Source organism: Callionymus lyra, chromosome 12, assembly GCF_982586985.1.
Source record: "Callionymus lyra chromosome 12, fCalLyr1.hap1.1, whole genome shotgun sequence".
Lineage (NCBI taxonomy): Eukaryota > Metazoa > Chordata > Actinopteri > Syngnathiformes > Callionymidae > Callionymus > Callionymus lyra.
The window spans coordinates 17,538,626-17,562,136 of record NC_141829.1 but is presented as its reverse complement, the minus strand read 5'-3'; the positions used below and the strand labels follow the sequence as shown (position 1 = coordinate 17,562,136).

Below are 23,511 nucleotides of genomic sequence, written 5' to 3'. Positions count from 1 at the left end.
GTCTAATGTTCTGTTTCTTGGCTTGCTAACTGCTGCTGGTCATCTGGCTTTATACGGACAGCTAATGTTCTTCGGTTGACTCGGTTAGGTGTCCATCGCTGGTTCTGCCATTGCCAGTCTGCAAAAAGAGCTTTCCTCCCAAACATCTACCAAGAGAATCATCAAACCAGTCAAGTCTCCCAGTCCGTCCCGCAGGGCGGCCATGGAGCTACCAGTGAATCAAGAGCCATGTCCTCTGCATCTTAAAGGCTCCAGACTGGAGACTCATTTTGAGTTACACTCGGCTGGGGCTTTTGCTGTAAGCGAGGAGGAGTTTGAGGACTGGGAGCCTCAGGTGGGTCTGATCCCAATTTCACCTCCTTGATTGACTCTCCTCCTCCATTCACCCACGTCCACTTGTCTTCCTCTAACCCTCATTCTTTTCCCAACTCAAAGAGCACACCACAAGCACGGGCTTGTTCCTTCTTCTTTCCTTCCACTGCCCAATCAGTGAAACAGGTCCTCTCTGTGATCTCCAGAGTTGGTCAATAACAATTTTATCTGTTCATCTCCTCAGGAGGTGGTCGCAATCCCAACCAGAGCCCAGGAGCCTGTAATTCCTCCCACTCTGGCCAACGTAAGTCCCCTGCTTTCTCTTTGATAACAATGTTTCTGTCAGGGGATTACATGCTCTCTCTGTTCAGGGTCTAAATAATGTGACAGTGACTGAAGGAGAATCAGTTACCCTTGAGTGTAACATCACTGGTCAGCCAATTCCCGTCATCCTGTGGTTCAGAGAGGACTACAAGATCGAGAGCTCAATTGACTTCCAGGTCAGCTACGAGAATGGACTGGCCCGTCTGGTCATTCGTGAGGCCTTTGCTGAAGACAGTGGCCGCTTCACCTGCACTGCCACCAGTGAGGGCGGAACTGTCAGCACCTCTTGTTACCTACTTGTTAAAGGTAACAGCAACATGAATGTTTTACTTTGATATCCTGTTGTCAGCCATCCAGATCAACAATTATTTCTTCTAGTGTCAGAGGAGATAGAGAGCAGAGAAGAGCTGATGACCGTTACTGACATCGAAGTCACAAAAGATAAGACGTGAGTATTTATACTGCTGCATCTTAACTTGCCAAATTTCATGTGACTGAGGTCTGTTTTCTTCAGACTGGAGATTCAGGAGCAGACAGTGCTGGAGGTGAGCACAGCCGAAGCTGCTGCTCCCTTCTTTATTAAGAAACCCAGTATTCAGAAGCTGGTTGAAGGAGGCAGCGTGGTCTTTGAGTGTCAGGTTGGAGGCGCCCCAAAACCTCACATTGTTTGGAAGAAGAGCGGCGTTCCTCTGACGACAGGATACAGGTACTGACCTGCTGTTTTCAAACTGTTTTTAAACCTACATTAACAGGAACTAAGACATAGGTCTTGAGTCCTCTGAACCAAGCTTGTCCAAGGATGGTTTTGTGTAGTTACAAGCATTAGCCACATGTTTTGTTCCACCCAGGATCTTCTCTCTTCTGAAAATTATTATAAGTCATTTATCTACTTTCTGCTGCTTATTTCCTACACACAGGGGACATACTGAACTAATATCAATCAATCAATCCACAATAGTGCATACCCAGACCCTCACATATACACCTATGGACAGTAAGTAAGTAAGTAAGTAAGTAATATTTATTTATATAGCGCTTTTCGAGACCAGGGTCACAAAGCGCTTAAACAATCAAAACAATACTCAAAAAAAAAAGAAAAAAGTACATACTTTAAAGATCAAGATAATACTGAGAACAACACAGGAGTTCGAGAAATTCAAGGAAAAGCCTGAACAAATAGAAACGTTTTAAGATGTTTCTTAAAGGAGTCAGTAGACTCCATCAAGCGCAAAGAGAGAGGAAGATCGTTCCAAAGCTTAGGAGCAACAGCCTGAAAAGATTTCTCTCCTCTGGTCCTGAGCCGTGTGCGTGGAACCATAAGTAGATTCTGATCCACAGACCTCACTGCCCGAGCTGGGGTGTAAGGCTGGATCAGATCAGTGATGTAAGGAGGAGCCTGACCATGAATAGCTCTGAAAGTAAGAACCAGAATTTTAAAGTTGATCCTGAAAGAAACTGGAAGCCAGTGAAGAGTTTTAAGGACCGGAGAGATGTGAGTTCTTCTACTTGAGCGGGTCAGAATTCTCGCTGCAGAGTTTTGAATCAACTGCAGACGAGACAGCTCCTTCTTGTTAAGACATGAAAACAAACTGTTACAATAGTCCAGACGAGAAGAAACAAAGTTAACCATTTGACTGTGGGAGGGTAGTGTGAAAGGGGTTCACATGTTAGATGACAACTCAACCTTAACCTCCAACTCTTCAAAGAATCTAGTCCCATCCAAATATTCAGTGCTAGAGTGGGTATATCGTTATCTGACATTGTCATGGTCATGGTCACATAAAGAGGTATTGTTTTGGGACAGCAGCATCTTAACTGAGCTGAGGGTTCGAGAAGAATTTGACCGACAAAAATTCAGACTCCATTTCTGCCTCTGAGCTGTGGCTGCAGTCCAACGCCTTTTGATTCACCTTCAGATACAAAGTGGCCTACAAGAAGGAGAGTGGTGAGTGCAGGCTGGAGATCTCCATGACCTTCGCAGACGATGCCGGAGAATACTCCATCTTTGCCAAAAATCAGCATGGAGAGGTTTCAGCATCCGTAGGATTACTAGACGAAGGTAGGGTTATCATGTTGACCTGCATTTAACTTTGTTTCTGACAAGCCAGTGTGTCCACAGAGGAGTATGAAGCCTACATGAAGCAGCTGGATGTGACATACAAAACCGAAATGACAACAACAGTGGTTCAAGAGCAATCTATGGCCGTGAGTCAGTATGAGCAGGAACAGAGGAAAGTCATCACCCCAATGAGCTTTGTCTCTGAAACGGTAACTCCTCACTCCTGATAGATCCCTCCTTCTCTCCTAAAGATTAAATGTTGAATCGTTTCCTGTCATCTCTTCCGGCAGGAATTCCTAACTTCTGCATTTGAGGTGCGAATCATCCAGGAGATTGAACTCAGAATCATGAGGATCACATACCAAGAGCTGGTGACAGAGGATGGAGAGCAGATGGCTGTGGCTGACGACCAGGCTGTGCAGCCTACCTTTGAAACTTCTGTCAAGAACTACAGAATTGTGGAGGGAATGGGCGTTACTTTCCATTGCAAGATGTCAGGCACGCCGCTGCCAAAGGTATAACTCATCAAGACTTGCATGTTGAGTGTTGTGGCAACCACTTGAGAAATGTTACACTTGAGATCCTTTGAAATTACCTTTACTTCTTTCAGATTGTCTGGTTTAAAGACGGCCAGCGCATTAGGTCTGGTGGACGTTACCAAATGGAAGTTCTTCAGGACGGACGAGCAAGTCTGCGTCTGTCTACAATCCTGCCAGAGGATGAGGGCGTTTACACTGCCTTAGTTTCTAATGTGAAGGGCAATGCAGTCAGTTCTGGAAAACTTTACATTGAGCCATCTGGAGTTGTGACTCCCCAGAGATTCACACCCCAGCCGCCTATGCAGCGGATCAGGTACAAAGCGTTGGTCACTGTCAGCTGATAGATGGTAAAAGTCTGATCAAAAGTCTAATGGAGCTTCTGCCCAAGGTCCACATCTCCTCGCTCCATGAGCCGCTCACCCGGACGTTCCTCCAGTCGTTCCCCTAGACGCTCTCCAGCGAGAAGACTAGACGAGACAGACGAAGCACAGCTGGAACGCCTATACAAGCCAGTGTTTGTCATGAAGCCTTCCTCAATAAAATGCTCAGAGGGACAGACGGCCAGATTTGACCTAAAGGTTGTTGGCAGGCCAATGCCCGAAGCATACTGGTTTCATAATGGTAAGAAAATTGTCTGTAGTCGTCACCTGAACTTGCTGACATTATCTCTCCCATGTCTTCAGGACAACAAGTTGTGAACGACTACACACACAAGATTGTAATAAAGGAAGATGGTGTCCAATCCCTGATCATTGTCCCTGCCATGCCCAAGGACATGGGTGAATGGACAGTTGTGGCTCAGAACAGAGCCGGACGGTCCTCTGTATCAGTAACTCTCACCGTTGAAGGTATGAAACAGTCCCCATCATATTGCTTTTTTGAACTCTTATTTAGCTGGAGATCTTGCTATTTGCTCAACAGCTCGGGAGAGTTTGACCCGACCTCAATTTGTTGACAAGCTGAAGAATCTCACAGTTAAACAGGGCACTCTTGTGGAGTTGGCAGTCAAAGCTATTGGAAACCCACTGCCAGACATAGTCTGGCTGAAAAACAGTGACATCATTGGCCCACACAAACACCCACATATAAGGTGAGTATCTGGATATCCTTCTAGACCTGCTCCAATGTGGCCTCTAATATCACTTCATTTTTTAGAATCGACGGAACCAAGGGGGAAGCAAAGTTTCAGATCCCGTCTGCCTCAGGTTCAGACAGTGCCTGGTACACAGCCACCGCCATCAACAAGGCTGGTAGAGACACCACCCGCTGCCGAGTGAATGTGGAGGTGGACTTTACTGCCCCACAAAGAGAAAAGAAACTTATTATCACTAAAGGAACCTACAAGGCCAAAGAAATTGCAGCTCCAGAGCTGGAACCTCTTCATCTCCGTTATGGCCAAGAGCAATGGGAGGAGGGTGACTTATACGATAAGGAGAAGCAGCAGAAGCCACTGTTCAAAAAGAAGCTGACCTCCATCAGAATGAAGCGTTTTGGTCCGGCTCACTTTGAGTGCCGACTGACTCCCATTGGAGATCCAAATATGATGGTGGAATGGCTTCATGATGGCAAACCTCTTGCAGCTGCGAACAGGCTGCGAATGGTGAATGAATTTGGGTACTGTAGTCTGGACTATGAAGTAGCTTATGCACGTGACAGTGGCGTCATCACTTGCAGAGCTACAAACAAGTTTGGAGTGGACCAGACTTCTGCCACTCTGATTGTCAAGGATGAAAAAGGCCTAGTTGAGGAATCACAACTTCCAGAAGGACGGAAAGGAGCTCACAGGATTGATGAGATGGAGCGGCTGGCTCATGAAGGTGGACCTGCTGGAGTCAGTGCAGATGAGGAATGTGAAAAAACAAAACCTGATATCGTCTTGCGTCCCGAACCAGCCAGAGTACTAGAAAATGACATTGCCCGATTCCGGTGCAGGGTCACAGGTTATCCAGCACCTAAGGTAAACTGGTACCTTAACGGACAACTCATTCGTAAAAGCAAGAGGTACCGTCTGCGCTATGATGGAATTTACTATTTGGAGATTGTGGACGTCAAGTCATATGACGCTGGAGAGGTCAGAGTGGTTGCTGACAACCCTCTTGGTACAACCGAGCACACAGTTAAGTTAGAAATACAGCAGAGAGAAGACTTCCGTTCAGTGTTGCGCAGAGCTCCAGAACAACGAGCACCAGAAATCTCACATGACCCAGCTAGAGTTGGATTTGATGTTGTAAAGACGGAGAGAAGCTCTGAGGCTTCTCAGGACAGAGAAGTTGTAAAACTGAGGAAGACTCAAAGAGTTGTTCATGAGAAAACCTCAGAAGAGACTGACGAGCTGAAGAGCAAGTTTAAGAGAAGGACAGAGGAAGGCTTCTACGAGTCCATCTCGGCAGTGGAGATGAAGGCTCGACGAAGAGATGACTCCTATGAGGATCTACTGAAGAAGACCAAAGAGGAACTCCTTCATCACCTGAAGGAGAAGGAAGAAGCAGAGAGGAGGTTGATGGAAGAGCAAGGACAGATCACCATCCCCACATTCAAACCAGAGAGGGTCCAGCTCTCTCCCAGCATGGAGGCTCCCAAGATCATAGAACGGATCACAAGTCAGACCGCTGCTCCAATGGACGAAGTTCGTTTCCGATTAAGAGTTGTGGGACGGCCTGAGCCTGAGTGCCAGTGGTTCATGAATGGTATCCAGCTTGAGAAGACTGAGCGCATTTACTGGTTCTGGCCTGAAGACCACGTCTGTGAGCTGGTCATCAGGGACGTGATGGCAGAGGACTCATCCAGCATCATGGTCAAGGCCATGAATGTTGCCGGTGAAGCGTCAAGCCATGCCTTCCTGCTTGTGCAAGGTAATTGCCTCTTGACAATTTTCTGTGGTTGGGTGTTGTATATTCAGATCTTTGTACTCTTCCCAGCTAAAGCATCAGTGACATTCACCCAACATCTGGAGGATACCTACGCCAATGAGAAGGACACCATGGTGACTTTTGAGTGTGAAACAAGTGAGCCATTTGTTAAGGTGAAATGGCTCAAAAACCAAACACAGATCTTCTCTGGAGACAAATATCGAATGCACTCAGACAGAAAGGTCCATTTCCTGTCTGTGCTGGTGATTGACATGAAGGATGATGCAGAATACTCATGTGTGCTTTTAGAAGAAGAGGACGTCCAAAGCACTGCAAGGCTCCATGTGGAAGGTAATGCTGATTGTTTGTATGGTACATGTTGACTTCTGTGAATCAGGCAGATCAACAGTTTGAGTTGAGTGTAGTTCTGATTGTTTGAAAATGTTCTGTGTGGACAGGTGCTGCCTTAGAGATTATCAAACAGCTGGAGAGCATAGAGGTTCCTGAGACTTATGCGGGGGAGTTTGAGGTGGAGCTGTCTCGTGAGGATGCTGAGGGAAGCTGGTTCTTTGGAGACAAGGAGATTTCTGCAAGTAGCAAACACGTCATTTCTTCTCGAAGAGGTAGACACACCCTTTCCATCAAAGATATCAGAAGGGAGGACCAAGGCAAATACTCCTTCATTTGTGGAGATGTGAGAACAAGTGCCTCTCTGAAGATGAAACGTAAATACAATCCTTCTTTTTTATAAATCACATGACATGCACTGGCTCCTGACTTTGATGTCTCCTCAGTGCGCCCTGTGACTCTGATGCAGCCACTGAGTGATCTCACCATCTGTGAGGGTGACATCGCTCAGCTCGAGGTCCGTTTCTCTCAGGAGAACGTGGAAGGCACATGGATGAAGAACGGCCTGGCCATCTCGGCCTCTGACCGCATCCATATTGTTATTGACAAACTTGTTCACAAGCTGCTCATTGAGAACATCACCAGAGAAGATGCAGCTTCCTACTCTTTCATTGTCCCGGCCCAAGAAATAAGCACTTCTTGCAAGCTCAATGTCCAGAGTAAGGCTTGCTGATTTATAAATGCATCTGTTGCTGGAGTAGTGCTCTGACTGTTACTCCTTTTGCACAGCCATCGACATCCTCGTACCGCTGAAGGACGTGTCATCTATTGAGGGCACCAAGGCGGTTTTGGAAGCCAAGATTTCTGCTCAGGATATCAGCTCAGTAAAATGGTACCATAATGACAAGCAGTTAACAGTCAGCGACAGGATTCAGGCAGTAACCAAAGGATCCAAGCAACGCCTGGTTTTCACCAGAACTTTTGCCTCAGATGAAGGACACTACAAACTGGTGGTCGGCAAGGTGGACTCCAGCTGTAGTCTGACTGTTGAATGTAAGAGCTTATTTTTTCTGGTCATCTGAACCTCCTGTGCACTATGTCTCACTGATCACTCTCCTTCTCAGATTTGACCATCGTCAAGCACATGGAAGACAAAGTTTGCTCAGAATCGCAGAACGTTACTTTCTGTGTGGAGGTTTCTCACTCTGGAATCAATCCGGTCTGGACTTTCAGGAACCAGCAGCTGAAATCTGGACCTAAATACAAGTTTGAGTCAAAAGACAAGATTCATTCTCTGACTGTCTGTGATGCCATGAAAGATGAAGAGGGACAGTACAGCTTCCACGCTGGTGAAAAGGTCTCCAGTGCTCAGCTCCGTGTCTCGGGTACGTCTTGTGTGCACAGTGATGTTTGTAGTGAAAAAGGCTTATTCAATATCCTGAATTCCTGTTCTTCTATCAGGTGGTGCAATCACACGCCCCCTGCAGGATGTGACGGTGGCTGAGTCTCAGACAGCACAGTTTGAATGTGAAGTTGCAAATGCAGCCACAGAGGGCCGCTGGCTTAAGGAAGGACAGCCAGTGGACTTTAACGAGAATGTGGTGAGCGAAGTTTCAGGAGCAGTTCGACGTCTTGTCATCATCATCACTCGGCCTCAGGATGTGGGTGAATACACCTACCAAGTGGCCAACTCTAAAACCACTGCCAACCTCAGGGTGGAGGGTGAGTGAGGCTGACAAAAGATAACGGTTTCTCCCAAACATTCTTGTCTTCTCTCCTGACGTCTGTTCTCTTCCACAGCGGTGAAGATCAAGAAGACCCTGAGAAACCAGACCTTGACAGAGACTCAGGAAGCCGTCTTCACACTGGAGCTCACCCACCCAGACGTCAAAGGATCCCAGTGGATCAAGAACGGTGTGGAACTAGAGAACAGCAACAAGTATGAGATCAGCTGTGATGGCTGCACTCACACTCTGAAGGTTAAGAACTGTAACACGCAGGATGAGAGTGTTTACTCCTTCAAACTTGGAAAGCTTTCAGCAAACGCCAGACTTAATGTGGAGAGTAAGTAACTTTCAGTAAAAATCATCACAGCCCATGTCATCTGCTAATCTCTTTGTGCTTAATTTCAGCCATCAAGATTGTCAAGAAGACCAAGGATGTGACATCGCTGTTGGACGGCACAGCCTCCTTCGAATTGAGCCTGTCACATGACAACATTCCTGTAAAGTGGATGCACGGAGGCATTGAACTGCAGCCTAGTGAGAGATGTAAGATCGTCTCTGAGAGGAAAGCTCACAAATTGATTCTGCAGAACATCAACAGCAGCAATGCTGGAGAGTACACGGCTGTGGTGGGTCATCTGACCTCAGTTTCCACACTCACAGTAGAAGGTAAAAAGAATATGACTAAAACATCAATAATAGGCTAACTGCTAACCGCTCTTTCCATTCCAGCTCTGCACGTCACCAAACCTCTGGCTAATGTTGAGGTTGCTGAGACGCAGGTGGCCACTTTCGAGTGTGAGGTGTCGCACTTTAATGTCCCCTCTAGCTGGCTGAAGGACGGCGTTGAGATCGAGATGAGTGACAAGTTCCGAATCGTTGTTCAGGGAAAGCTTCACCAGCTGAAGATCATGAATACAAGCTGTCAAGACTCAGCAGAGTACACTTTCATCTGTGGAAACGATCGCGTGTCTGCAACACTAACCGTCACACGTAAGATCCAGCTCTGGTTCGGCACTGACCTGAGGGCCTTCTGTAATTATCTGTTTGTTCACCCTCAGCGGTCATGATCACGAGCATGCTAAAGGACCTCAACGCTAAGGAGCGTGACACTGTCACCTTTGAGGTCACAGTCAACCAGGAGGGCGTGGCTTACAAGTGGTTGAAAAATGGGGTGGAGGTGAAATCCTCAGACCGGTGTCAGTTCCGCAGCCGGCAACTCACTCACTCGCTCACCATTCGTAATGTACACTTTGGAGATGGAGGGGAATATCAGTTCATGTCGGGCTCTGCAGCCTCCACCGCTAACCTGTTTGTGGAAGGTAATGACTGACTGTGTGGTTTTTCGTGCTCATTGTCCGTGTCTCTGGCAAATAGTCAAATGTATTCTGTGACAGACAACATAGCATCACTGCTTTGACTTAATCTAGCAAAGTCAAATGTCTGTTTATTAACTGAGACAGTGAGGTAAGAGTTGTCATAAAGCCAGACTGAAGAGTCCCATCAAATGAGGTGAATGAGGTGGATAGGAAAAAAGAATTGTTGTTAAAATGTGGAATCATGGAAAGTACAATTGACTGATAGAAGGGTGACAGTAAAATGCTTCCTTACCAATAGACAATAGTGATGACATTGAAAGGAGAAGAGAAGGACAAAAGAGACAAAGACATACTTTGATTTAAAGATTGTGTGCACATTACGCTGAACAATGTTCTTGTTTATTGCAGCTCGTCTTATCGAGTTCACAAAGAAAATACGAGACATAAAGATCACAGAGAAGAAGAAGGCTGTGTTTGATTGTGAGGTCTCTGAGCCGAATGTGCAGGTGACCTGGCTCAAGGATGGCCAGGAGTTGGACACCTCTGAGGATAGGTATGCTGCTTCCCTCCCATGATCACCAGGTGCAGGAAGCTCACACTGTTTTTGATTGAAGGTTCATCACATCATCAGAGAAGTTCATCCATCGACTGATGATCCAAAGTGTCCGCATGTCAGATGCAGGACAGTTCTCAGTGGTCGCTGGATCCAGCATGTCCAAGGCTCAGCTCATTGTGGAAGGTCGTGATGTTAGAATTTCAGAACCTGCTGAACGTACCATCACAGTGAGTCCTTAGAATCAGAACCCTTTTGTCTCTGTCTTTAAGCTCACATGTTATCATCTTTAGGTTCTGGAGAAGCACCGATCCACCTTCGAGTTTGAGGTGAATGAGGATGACGTGGAGGGCCGCTGGCTGCGCAACGGTGTGGAGATCCAGTTTACTGTTGAGGACCGCTTCAACTACGTGGTGATTAGGAAGCTGCACCGCCTAACCATCTCAGAAACCTTCAGGAGCGACGCTGGCGAGTACACCTTTGTTGCTGGGAAGAACCACAGTGTGATGCACCTCAGAGTAAACAGTGAGTCTCACACACTTGTCACTCACAGCCTCACCTCTCTATGAACATGATCAACAGTATTCATGGATCTTCGCATGGCTTCGAACCAACATTAACCCCTTTCGCCCTCTCCACAGTCCCTGAGCCCCCTCAGATCCTGCGCCACATGGAGCCTCTGTCAGTTGAAGCAGGGCAGCCAGCCCGTTTCTCTGTGTTGGTCAAAGGTGTCCCACAGCCGCAAGTGTCCTGGTTCAAGAATTCACAGGATCTGGCTTCAGGCTTTAAGTGCAAATTCTTGCATGATGGTGATGAACATACGCTGATGCTGATTGAGGTGTTCCCTGAAGATGCAGCCACATACACCTGTGAGGCCAAAAACCAATGTGGCACTGCTACAAGCAACGCAACACTCAATGTGGAAGGTAACCGTCATACTGCACCATGTCTTCATAACTAGAAACAGCAAGAACCCTGAGAGAGGGCAAAGTATGACTATGTAATAAGGAACTGTTGGTTTATATCCCTGTGAGATAAGCAGTTGGACACTGGATTGGATTCAAGGACATGTGTTGATTTAGAGCAGTCTTCTCCACGTTAATTGTGGGTGTACGCTCTGCTTTCAACCAAACAAAAGCAGGAAATGAGTTTTAAAAATCAATTTCCGACTGGCAATAAACTAATTACAGTCTGCTGCTCCTACATGGATGGAACATAAGCCTCCACAAAGACAGATATTTAATAGATTACATAAAATAGAGGATGATATTTTTCTAAGGGGTGAGGTCAGTTGTGCTCTCTGCTGATGTTGACAAGTCTTCTCTGTGTCACAGTATCTGAGGTCGTTTCTCCTGTATCTGCGGCTGCTGTAGCCCCTCCCATTGTTGTTACACCTATCGTGGAAACCTCAGTCAGGGAAGGAGAACCCGCTCGTTTCCAGTGTCGCATCCGTGGTGATGGTGAGTTGACCCATCCTGTACCTGAATCCAGGTCAGAACTTGATCAAGACACAGGAGCAACAGAGGTTTTCTCTCTCAGATGTGGAGATCAGTTGGTTACACAAACAGAAGGAGATCAAGCAGTCTGACTTTTTCCGGATGTCTCAATTTGATGACTGCTGCCTGCTGGAGATCTCCAGAGTCTACCAGGAGGACCAGGGCCAGTACTCGTGCGTTGCCACCAATGCGGCTGGAACCACCCGCTGTTCTGCCAAGCTCACTCTGGATGGTAAGTCCACATAATCCTTCTCTCCTTCCCTCCACCTCTAACATGCTCTTCTCTCTCGTGGTTCTACTCACTTCTCATCTTTCCATTCATGGTTTTCAGATCAATTACTCCATTTTCCCTTTATGGAATCCTTCCCGTATCATCTTATTCACAATTGCATTGCCTTAATTTATTTGCCGTCTTTTATTCTTTATTCTTTATTCTTCTACTGGTTCATTTCCCAGTTTCTTGAATGAATCTTTCAGCTATCCTTCCCTTCACTTCAGTCCTTGTTTCCTTTTCTTTTGACTTTCTTTCCATTTAAAGTTACATATTCTCATCTTTGATTTATCTCATTTACTTATTTCTCACTGCGACACTTTCACACCACTTAACATTACCCTTCATCCCTGGAGCCCTTCTTCTTTTCTTTTATTGACAAAAATGAGTCTGGGACTGTACATCTCAAACAAAGTCGTGCTTCTTTCAGGCAAGATTTGCTCCGAGTCTCAGCTGCCTGTTTTCAGTAGCAAGTCCACTTCTCTGGAACCCTCCATTGGACAAAAACCTGTTTTCCTGCAGCCAATCAGGAGCTGTGTGGTCATTCATGGCGAGGTGGCTCGCTTCTTTGCAATTGTTTCTGGCCAACCCAAACCCCAAGTCAGCTGGTTCCACAACAACCAGCCAATAAAACCCACAAAGAATGTGGTGTTTCACTTTGATGACGCAACAGACACGGCCACCCTCATCATCGTTGACACTTTTCCTGAGCATGCTGGCAGATACACCTGTCGGGCTGTCAGTCCCACTGGAGAGGCATTGTGCTCGGCAATGCTGGGCATCACCAGAGACCAAGAAGGTAACTGGTGACTCCTGAGATGTCATAATCTTCCATCACATCTGGAAAAGCTTAAACTAACTAATCTCTTTAGTATCCCATCACTACACACCCCCTTGGTCTCCTACATACACCCATATCCAGCAAATCTCTACTTTTGTTTCCTTGTTCATGGCCTACCATCCTTGTTGAACTGCCTACCTCCTTCACCATCAGCTTCTTCGTCACCTCTTTTGCCACCTTCCTCATCAACCCCCCACCAGCTTCTACCTTCATCTTTGCATCATTTGTCGCCTCTTCATCACTTCCTTCACCAACTTTTTAATCAAGTCCTTTGCATTTGGCGTCCAGCAGCCTCTGAGTGGCATTCGTCTATGGTCTTTTTTTTTTCTCCTCCAGGACTTTTTTAGCCCATTGACAGCTCAGTAAAGCTTACGTGAGCTCTCTTTTCTTCACAGAGACGCAGGTCATCAAGCAGATCCAAACCACGATGGAGCAGCATGTCAAAGGTCAGTCATGTGTTGAAAAGTTGGGTTTAGCTGGGGATCTGCCATGTCAATAGGAGAATGGGCAGTTTGACACAATTATACGGACTAGACTGTTTGTGTCCAGTGGGATTGCCTTTCTACATGACTGTGCTGCTGCATGTGTTTAACTTCCTTCTTTTCCTCCCAAATGCTGAGCTGTTCCAAGAAGAACCTAGCAGAACTTGCTCACCTCACTTTTGGTTTGCATCCAACCATTGGTTCTCTGTGGGCATGAAGAACTGTTAGAGCAGGACTTCTATCTTTTAAAGCTTGCAGGTCTGAAGGCAATTTTAAAAGATATGTCCTGCAACACTCTGAGCCTGGCTTGCAGAAGGGGGCTGAGCCTCCTGTGTGCACCCAAATAACACCAGTTACTATATTAGTTCGAATAAACGCCTCCTCACCCACTCTAGAACTCCAGCTGACATGGAGTACTCATTAGTTAGATAGGAAGGGCGTTTATTCCGCAATTCTGTAATCTGCAAGTCAGGTCAGAGATGTCGGCAGGTCATTTGGGTTCCAACAAAATAATGATAACGCGTGTCTTGAAGAAGCATCCACAGATGAAGATCAAAACATCCTGCAGATTTAGAAAAGTCAACTCTTGCGTTTATTCGAACAAATATGGTGAGTGACATTATTTCTTTGCTTGTGTTTGCAGCATGACATTAATATTCCTCAGCTTTATCTGGCACAGACATCCTGATCTCCTCTATCTCTCTACAGACGTCTTCCTCCGCGCTGGCAAAGCTGATCTCACTGAAGCTTGTCAGTTGAGAACCGAGGATGTTCTTGGTCAGGACGGAGCGGAAATAGTGGAGAACCTTAAGCCCTCATTTACAAAGAAGCTCAAAATTAAGAATGTTCTGGAGGGAGAACCTGTTGAACTGAAATGTGAACTTGTTGCTTACCCTCTTCCAACTGTGCTGTGGTTCCATAACAACCGAACTATCGCAAAAGAATGTAGACGCAGAGTTAGCTCTGTCAGTGACATGCATGTGCACATCTCCACCTTGTCTTTTCAGAATGTCACTGAGAAGGATGCAGGTAGTTATAAGGTAATGGCAATTAATTCTGAGGGCTCTGCAGAGTCAACAGCATCGCTCTTGGTGCTGTTGCGTGATGAACAATCGGCCAACTCCTTGAGCTTAGTTAGGGGCTCTGTCATGGGCAGTGATTGTGGTGACATGTTGGTTGCGCAGAGGAAGGAGAGGAAGATCCGGGTAGACCTCCGGTGTGTAGGCTCTCCATTTGACAAAAAGTCCAAAGTTCGTCAGGGACGATCACGCTCACTAGTGCGCACTGTCTATTTCAGCTCAGGAAACCTCCTGCAGGAGAAAGAGTCTAAGAAGGAGTCCAAATGTTTAGAAACGGCATCTGAGAGAGCCCCGTCCCCGCCGCCTATGTTCGACTGCTCAGAGCGCTTCAATGACCGATTCAGTGACATTTACCTCGACCGGCACACTGGTGCACGTTTCAGTGACAAATTCAGTGACAGGTGCAGTGACAGGTACAGTGAGAGATTCAGTGACACAGAGAGTCTCCACAATGAGGTAAGAACTAAACTCAGCACGCTCCAGAGAGCCGTCAAACAAAAGAAAAGGCTCTCCATTTCTACAATGTCATCCTCTGAGTTTGACTTGGAGTCCGTCGCCAGTGAATCAAGCTATGCAGATTTTGTAGATAAGGTCAAAACTAAGACTGCCCCTGAAATCCAACATGTTGAACAGCCACACAGTTTTAATGAAAGTAAATCTGTGGGTCAAGAGCTGCATAAGCCTGGGGTCAGGCATACATTTGAGCCTCAATCCAGAGCCAGGGCCATTAAGATCATGAAAGGTGAGTTAATTGACCCCACCAAGTCACACATAGACAACAGATCCACTAAACGGCTGTCAGCGACACTGGAGGATAAATGTCAAGACACCTTTAATGTCCCACTTAGAGAGCTGAATGACTCTGTCAATGTTGTGATTGACCCCTCCTTGACCTTCCCAGAAATTACCAGACACACAAGAGACATCATATTTGTCTCGGCAGAAGTTGACAAAGTGAAACCTGAGCAGGGCAGCCTCAGTCTGGTTGAAGAACATGCCATGACAAATACTCAGAGGTTTCCAGATGATGGTTTGGATAAGAAGAGTCTAGATGATAAAAGGAGGGAGTGGGAGGACAAACCTTTGGCTCGCAGGATCATTAAAATGCAGAAAGGGAATCAATTGTCTGAAGGAGGAAGTCTCCATCCTGACCCTGTACTTCCAGCAGATTCTCTATTCCCTAATCAACTCGCTTTCTCCCAGACCTTGCATGAGGACCAGATGAAGCAACATGAGGAGGTAGAATGGGAGAAACTGGAGGCTCCACCATCTCCGAAACCACATCCAAGTCAACCAACTGCTCGGATATCTCCTCCATCAAATGCTAAAGCGAGCTCCCTATCTGAAACTGTTGATGACAGATGGTCAGAGAAGACAGACCCAAAGAGACATTTGGGGGAGAGTCTGAGGGCCCAATACGAGAGGAGCCTTGAAGAAGAGCGCCAACAATGTGAGGAGAAACTTCTGGCCCTGAGAATCAGAAAATGGCAAAAAGGTATGGAAATGTCAGAAGGGACTTTTCATCCTGAAATGGGTATCCCTCTACCACTGGAGACTCATCACCAAGAGGCTGCAGAAACCAGTCATGTCCAGCAGGTGTTGTGCAAAACCAATTCTAAAATCTTTTCAGTGCCTGAAAAGGGTCAAAAAGGGCAAAGTCTTCATTTTACCCCGCACTATGGCAAGTCTGAAGTGTTAAAGGACAAACAAAACTCAAAAACACTCTCACAAGATGAATTCCGGCCAACCTCACAAACCTTGTTTCAAAAAGAATTAAACGAACGTCAATTGTCAAGAGAAAACATCTCTGAGCTGAAGAACGAGCCGTTATTAAGCGAAGAAGAGGAACTGACACAGCGCATCATGAAATGGCAACAGAATATTCTGATGGAACAAGATGGAGCCGAAGAGCCAAGATCCAGACTGAGCACTGTCTTTATCCCACTGAAGGAAAATGTTGCCTTGGTTGCAGACTCACCAGATGGACCGTTATGTCAACATGAAGACAATAAGAAGACAAATGCTCAAATGGGAACCAGTCATGAGAAGTTCATTTTGGACCAGACACCTACTATTAGTTGCCAGGATCTAGAAAAAGAGAACTCTTCTTGGATTTCTACTGGGATGTCAAGCAAAGATACGGCTGAAACCAGGATGCAGGGAGACAATCCACACATGGGGTGTGAAGAGGAGGCTGTGGCACAGCGCATCCCAAAATGTGAATCAGTTATCAATAAACATGAGGAAGAAGGTGAACTGGAGCCTGAGTGGGCACTCTACCCTACTGTCAGACCATCAGACCTTAGAGCGCCACCTGTTTTTACAGTTGAAAAGGGTTTTTATGAAGAGCGTGCCACTCTGAATGACTCTTATCCGGGCCCCCCAGAGAACAGCACTGTTGTCGCTGAAGAAATACATGTAGAGCTCACCACTGGTTCTGAAAAGGTATTAATTTCTTCTGGTTCCACAGCTGAAAGATGCCCTCTCTCAAGTCTTACAAACACACTTAAGGTTGGGGGAGATTCGGCCTCTTCTCACTTGGAGTTCGGTTGTCAGGCAGTGAAACAATCAACATTAAGAAGAATTTGCGGCCAGTCTTTGGAGGAGTATGCTAGCTTGGAGGACGATGAAACTCTTGTCACAAACCTCCATTTTACTGCAGACACAATGAGCAGTGAGAACCAGTACACAGTAGTCAGAGAAGGGAGTTTGAAGGACGAAGGCAGAATCGACAAGTTCAAGCAAGAATTGCCGGAGTCCAGTGCTAGTGCTCCTCAATTCACCAGAGACATTTCCTCTGTAAAGGTGGAGATTGGTAAAATGACAGAGCTGGATTGTCAATTTGAAGGGGAACCGCAGCCAAAAGTCCTCTGGCTAAAAGACGGGCTCGCATTAGAGCAGAACCCCGACTATGATCTTATCTGCAAAGGTACCACAGCGAAGCTCGTCATCTTCTATCCGACCATGGACCACAAGGGTACATACGAGTGTGTTGTGTCCAACAAACATGGCAAGTGCATAAGCAGTGCTTGTATCGACGTCTTGGATGAAAGCAAAGACAGAATTGAACAGATAACAAATATCGGCCTAGGCCCTGAAGAGAGGAACCCCCTGTCTCACAGTGGAAGTGGACTGGCAACACTGCAAGTACCTGATGTGAAGATCCAAAGACACCGCTCTGATGAACTGTCCAACTTGTTACCTGTAGAAATCAGAATTACTGCTGCTACTCCTGTTCCTGTGTTGACTGATGACAGTTTTGACCAACTTAAACCATTAATGGAAAATACTTATCCAGAGCCAAAGGATGACCCAACCTCACAAACTCTAAAACATAAATTCACTTTCTCGAAAGAGGGCAGCGCTCCTCTTTTAATCAGTGAACTCCAAAACCTTTCTTGCTCAGTGGGTCAAACAGCTGTTCTAACATGTAAAATTAAAAGCGATCCGTTGGCAGATGTAACATGGTATCGTGACGAAGTGCCTCTAGACATATCAACAGGGAAGTACTTACTCAATGCAGATAATGAAGACATAAGACTCCATATAGACAGATTCTCACAGACGGACTCTGGCATCTACAAATGCCTTGCCAGAAATAAACATGGAGAGGCTGTTAGTGTCTGTTGTATGTCTGTGAAAGATTATGCCCTCAAACCTACACAGGAACCACGAAATGACTTGACGCATCCTCAAGAAGCGCTGTTGATATCTGGCTGCGGCTTGCAGACATCAGCATCGCAGATGAAAGTGTCTATGATCAAACAAGCATTTGAGTCAGACCCACTGGTGTCATCTGAAACTGAGGCGCCACATGATGAGCATACTAATTTCCCTAAGGAGTACATTCCTGATTTCATCACTGGTCCAGACTCTCACCAGATGAAAATCCCTCAACTGGAATTCCCATCTGCAGGAGTTGATGTTGTTCTGGAAACACAGATATTGGGGAACCCAGGCACCTCTGATTCTGTAGTATTTCAAACAGAACTCCAGTCAACGTCATCCAGTCTCTCATTAGAAAAAGATTCCTTCCATAATGTTCTTGAAGCGGATACAATGAAACCGTTTCTTCTAGAGTGTGTGGACAAAAAGGTGTCAGCAGAATTTTCTGGTACTTTACCATCTCTGCAGAAACCAATCTGCACAGAGACCGAATCGTCTTCACAGACTGAAGTCTCTGAACAGATTGATGATGAAGTGAAGGTTTTTGAAGAATCTATTAGGCAAGTTGAGAGAACCAGCAGCTTCTTTTCCTTTCAGCCTGATAATTCACAAATGAAGACTACAGGAGATGAAAGAAGAGGAATCTCTACAGAAGCTGTTAAACACAAGAAAGAAAATGCAATTGAAATGTTCCCTTTGAATTTACATAGTGTTGATGAAGCTAAAAATGATATCCTACATCACACCAACCAAGAATGCCAGTCCAAACCTCTAGAAGAGGCAATAAGGGAGAATTGCCACAAATCAGTTGAGGGGAGTGCTTTACAGTCAAAGTCTTTTGTTGTTGAAGTTCCAGAACTTTCCATGGACAGCGGAATCTTCCTGAGTTTGCCAGAACCGAACACTTCTGTTCCAGATGAACTGACACAGAAACTGAGTGAAAAGGAACGAACACCTGCTGCAGTCAAACAAGATGTTCAAGTGATCACCTTGACATCAAATGTTTCCCAGGAAGACCCAGTCTGTGAAAACCTTGATTTTGGCGCAATTACAGAGGATACAAATGCAATGATTGGCTGTAATGAGGAGGAGGTCACGTTTGATGCTGTCTACGACTACTACAATCCTCCAGCAGAATGGGGAAGATCTTTGTCCCCTGAGTCTGAAATGTCTATAGAAGTAGCCAGCCATGCAAGCGAAGAGCTCTCAGATATTGCTGAGAGGTTCTACACCCCTGGGCTATCAACGGGGATCTCAAAGCCCACTGCAGAGTCTTTCGACTCTTCAAAATCCCTGTTGTCATTCACCACTCCAAGTTCTGGTACGCCTGTAGGCTATGAAACCCCTGAGGAGTTTGCCTTAGATCATTTTGAACAAAAGAGGTCAACAACTGGAGACTCAGCTGAACATTTCTTCTCGCCAGTTGAGTTTCTAACACCTCTCACTGACGAAGATGCTGGAACTGCTTCTTTTCAAATATCTGACTACAAAATAGAATCAACAGCCAGAGAGTCACCAAGTGTCGGAATCCTCGAAAAAGTAGGCCAGGGCATCCCCCCTGCCTTCCTAAAACCTCTAATCAAAAGAAGAATCTTTGAAAATGAGAAATTGACATTTAATGCTGAGGTTTTTGGCCTCCCATCCCCTGAGATAAAATGGTTCTGCAACAAAAGGCATCTTGTCGAGGACGACAGAGTTAAGATAGAGCGAGAAGGAGATTGTATCTATTTGAACATCAACCACATGAGGAAAGCGGACCAGGGTGAATACATTTGCGAGGCTATCAACTCTGTCGGGGAGGCCAGGAGTGTTGCTTTGGTCATTGTGGTTTCCCAGGATGTAAGGTACATGGTTGCTCCCCCTGCTGTCACCCACCAGCATGTGATGGAGTTTGACGTGGAAGAATGTGATTCTTCTCGATCTCCGTCTCCTCAGGAGATTCTGTTGGAAGTGGAGTTGGATGAGAGTGACGTGAAAGAGTTTGAGAAACAGATTAAGATAATTACCATCCCTGAATACACAGATGACAACAAGAGCATGATTGTATCTCTAAAAGTTTTGCCTAGCATTTATGAAGATGCTGCCATTGACTTTGTTACACAGGAACATGAAGATCTGAAAATGGCATTTGAGATGACAGAGATGCCGCCCCGTTTTATCAATCCCATTTGTGACATGGAGGCAGCTGAGGGAACTATGGTCATGTTTGAATGTGCCTTAATGGGTTTACCACCTCCTGTGATCTCTTGGTTCAAAGGTGACAGTAAGATTCCACATAACAACAAAAAGTATCAGCTGTCATCTGATGGTGAAAACCATTTTCTTAATATCAGTAGGGTGACCGTACAAGACAGTAGTGTGTACACCTGCAGGGCCATCAATGTAGTTGGTGAGACTCTGTGTCGAGCGTCATTAGTTGTGTTGAGCGCAAAGGCCTTTACTAGCAAGACCAGAGGCCATGAGCTCACCGCTGTATCCTTGGGCAGTGCTAAAGTTCAACCACAGAAGTTTGACCTCATGGTTGGAAATGCATCTTGTGACGGCGAGCAGCTTTCTGAAATTGAGCTGGAGTTTGAGTTTGGGCAAGAGGCTGATGAATCCCAGCGGGCGGTCAGGCTTGTAGCCAAATCTGAAAAGGAGATTAGTCAACAGGGGGAAAAATATGTGAGCATAAACTTTGACGTGTTTGCAGAGCCTGCCAAAGACGAGAAGGTGGAGTTTAAAGGGAAATCATCTAAGAGTTGCAGCTTTCACTTCCAAGTCACAGAGACAGCTCCTAGACTAGTCATCCCTCTCACCGATATAACGGCAGCTGTAGGAACACCCGTCATCCTCCAGTGTCTTGTTAGCGGTAAACCTAATCCGAGCGCAGATTGGCTCAAAGATGGAGAGCGAGTAACTGACGGCCGCTGCATCATCCAGGAGAAAACTCCAGGTCACTTTAACTTGCTCTTGACAAATGTGACCCTGTGCGATGCCGGCGAGTACACATGCGTTATTGAAAACACAGCTGGCTGCGTGCGAACCACCGCGCTGCTCAAAGTGTTCTAGAAGTTACGATTCACTTCTCAGCGAAGATGTCATTTGTGGGTTAGAATTGTGGTGAAAATATTGTAGTCATAACTTAATTATTTATTGTTTTGTATGTTTTGATATTTCCTAGAGTCTCCTGATAAATAAACAGATACAAAAAAAGTACACAAAGAAGACCTTCAATATGTTTGAGCTTTTTGTTGTTTGCTGTAAACTATTTTTACTTGAAATGTCTTGTACATAGTTTGTCTTTAGAATAAAATCTGGTTTCTTCTTCACCTCCTCTTGTCCCTTTTCTATCATCTTCATCTATCATCATCCTTTAGAATCTTTGGTCTCAAACTTGATCGACTATGAAGCTTATGTGTTTGAGCTATTTTGGCTCAATGGACTGATTTACAAAAGCAGACTTTTAGTAGTCCTTAGTGCAACCTTTTTTTTTTGCTGATCATATTTTGTTAGTGTGGGGTTGGTAACTGTGAGCCTTTTTTGTCTCAAAAGGCTTTGTTATCATAATATATATTGTTATATTTGCAATCCTAAGTCTTTTTAATACACTATTTTTCTTTCTTTAACCCTTGTGTTATCTCACGTTGTTCACCTTGCCCCAGAGACAACACAAGAGATACGAAAAACAAATTTGTTTAGAGAGTCAAAGGGTTAAATGTATGTATCTATATCTTGCATTAACCAAATTCAAATCTTTACACTGGTAAGATACTTATTGAAAATGTGACCAGGCCACAACAAACTTTACCTGTATAGAGGAGAGTAATCTTTCTATTTTTTAATTACAGAACTGTATTTATTGCTTATTTAATATTAATAGAACATTGAATTCACATGTTAACCTGAGACTGCAATAGTTTGTAGGGCAGACCTTTACGAACTTGGAAAATGGAATCTGTTGGGCTGCAGACAGGCCCTAGCTTAAATACTCACCAAACTAGCTCAGTAACATTCCTGAGTTTAGGTAAAAAAAAACACACTGGTTCAGATTCCGACTAATTAAAAAGATCTTTGATGAATCTGTCTATGAGAAACAAGAACTGTTAAACTGCTCTTTGATTCTTGGTGAAAAACAAAACCATATTTGTCTGCAGACATGAACCAAAGCTCTTTAAAACAGAACTGTACTGGATCCAGAGGATTACCTAACCTACTTGACCCCATCCATAGCTGCCACCTGGACATTCCTGTTAACCTAAAAGAACAATCTCTTCTTTTTCCAGCAGAGACGCTTAGTTCCACCATCACCACAGTGGAGGAGCAGGAGGAGACCTACTTCACTGGTGTCAAATTACCTCAAAAAACCAAAACACTTGAACTCAAACCAGAGCCCAAACGCTTCTCTTCAACTTTAGAGAAGAAAAAAGAGAAGCCAATTTTTGTCAGTCAGCTCACCCCCTTGGTCGTGAGTGTTGGCGAAAGGGCGCAGCTCACAGTGAAAATATCTGGTATACCAAAGCCATCGGTTAAGTGGTCCCACAACGGGAAAGTTCTCAAAAGTTCCTCAACGTATAAGTTTATTGAGGAGAAGGAAGAGTACTCATTAGTGATCATGAGTGTGACAACTGAGTATGAGGGTGAGTATTCTTGTACTGCCACCAACCGGTTTGGTCAGACCACGTGCACCTCCTACCTAGAGGTCAAACGGCCAGATGTGAGTCACGCTGAGAAGTGGGTAGAGAAAATGTTCAAGATCAGTGGTCAGCCTCCGACATTCATAATTCAAATTCAACCTGTTAGCTGTGCTGAAGGGGCAGAGGCGTTGTTCACATACCAAGCCATGGGTGAGCCATTACCAGATGTTAAATGGTTCAAGGGGGCTTTACAGATTCAGTCCAGCCAAAAGTTTGTTATAATTACGAACCTTGACGGCTCTGGCTCCATCTCCATCAAAAATGTCACGCAAGATGACGTCGGCCTTTATACCTGCATGGCTTCCAATAACTTTGGAGAGGCGTCCTGCAGCACGGAACTGGTCGTTTCAAAGCAAGTGGTCTCTGTGCTTCACAAACAGGAGCAGCTGACAGTGATGCAGAAGAAAGGTTACAAAGTGTCTGTGACAGAACAGGCCACCGAGTCTCGTCTCTACCAGGTCACCCTGCCGGGTCAGGATGTGGCTTCTTCAGATCAGATGGTTTACACCATCGGAACAGAGGATAGGCAGATAATTCCTAGTGAGCATGTGGGGCCATTCACAGAGCTGGACATCTCTGCCGCCAAATATCAGAGGGAGCAGTTGACCCATCAGGCAGCCGTGCTCCAGACTCTTGAGGTTGAAGAGCGAGTGTCTGCAGTACCAACCCAGCCCCTGCAGGTATCTGTTATTCCTGCCAAGCAGCTCCACATTGCAGCTTTTACTTCCTCTGTAGAAGAAAGCCAGGACCTTACTGAGCAGCACTGCGACCGTATAATGAGCCCTGAGGTAATTAAACTCCAGGCATTAAATGAAAGGAAGTCAAAGGTCAAATCGGCAGTAGCCGAGGACCTCATCCCTCTTTCCAGGGTCTGTGATGACCATTTGGCCGGCAGAGAGTCTATTTCTGTGAAGCCCAAGGCAGAACCGAAGCAGCTCGTCAGTGGCCATCAAGTCGAGTCACCGCTGTCAAT

General features: G+C 45.6%; 1 protein-coding gene across 1 annotated transcript; it reads left to right on the top strand.

Annotated features, from left to right (window-relative positions):
- Positions 1 to 200: 200 nt before the first annotated feature.
- LOC148068496 (titin-like) lies at positions 201 to 21,055 on the top strand. The gene is made up of 31 exons (XM_087804801.1): positions 201 to 334; positions 557 to 616; positions 684 to 942; positions 1,015 to 1,084; positions 1,151 to 1,342; positions 2,553 to 2,695; positions 2,756 to 2,904; positions 2,986 to 3,210; positions 3,306 to 3,547; positions 3,623 to 3,855; positions 3,918 to 4,082; positions 4,156 to 4,324; positions 4,390 to 6,086; positions 6,153 to 6,434; positions 6,542 to 6,808; positions 6,878 to 7,150; positions 7,221 to 7,484; positions 7,556 to 7,816; positions 7,893 to 8,153; positions 8,232 to 8,495; positions 8,564 to 8,824; positions 8,888 to 9,148; positions 9,217 to 9,477; positions 9,883 to 10,027; positions 10,089 to 10,257; positions 10,321 to 10,552; positions 10,669 to 10,953; positions 11,362 to 11,487; positions 11,567 to 11,755; positions 13,031 to 13,081; positions 13,826 to 21,055. Exons 1-31 carry the CDS (start codon positions 203 to 205, stop codon positions 20,911 to 20,913), a joined length of 14,676 nt encoding a protein of 4,891 aa, XP_087660927.1. The 5' UTR covers positions 201 to 202; the 3' UTR covers positions 20,914 to 21,055.
- Positions 21,056 to 23,511: the final 2,456 nt, after the last annotated feature.

Bases quoted from the DNA above. Each gene is read 5' to 3' on its own strand.
- LOC148068496 (XM_087804801.1), top strand. From the start codon at position 203: ATGGAGCTACCAGTGAATCAAGAGCCATGTCCTCTGCATCTTAAAGGC. The intron at 10,028-10,088 runs GTATGCTGCTTC...TTTTGATTGAAG, and splicing joins TTGGACACCTCTGAGGATAG to GTTCATCACATCATCAGAGA. The intron at 11,756-13,030 runs GTAAGTCCACAT...TTTTCTTCACAG, and splicing joins TGCCAAGCTCACTCTGGATG to AGACGCAGGTCATCAAGCAG.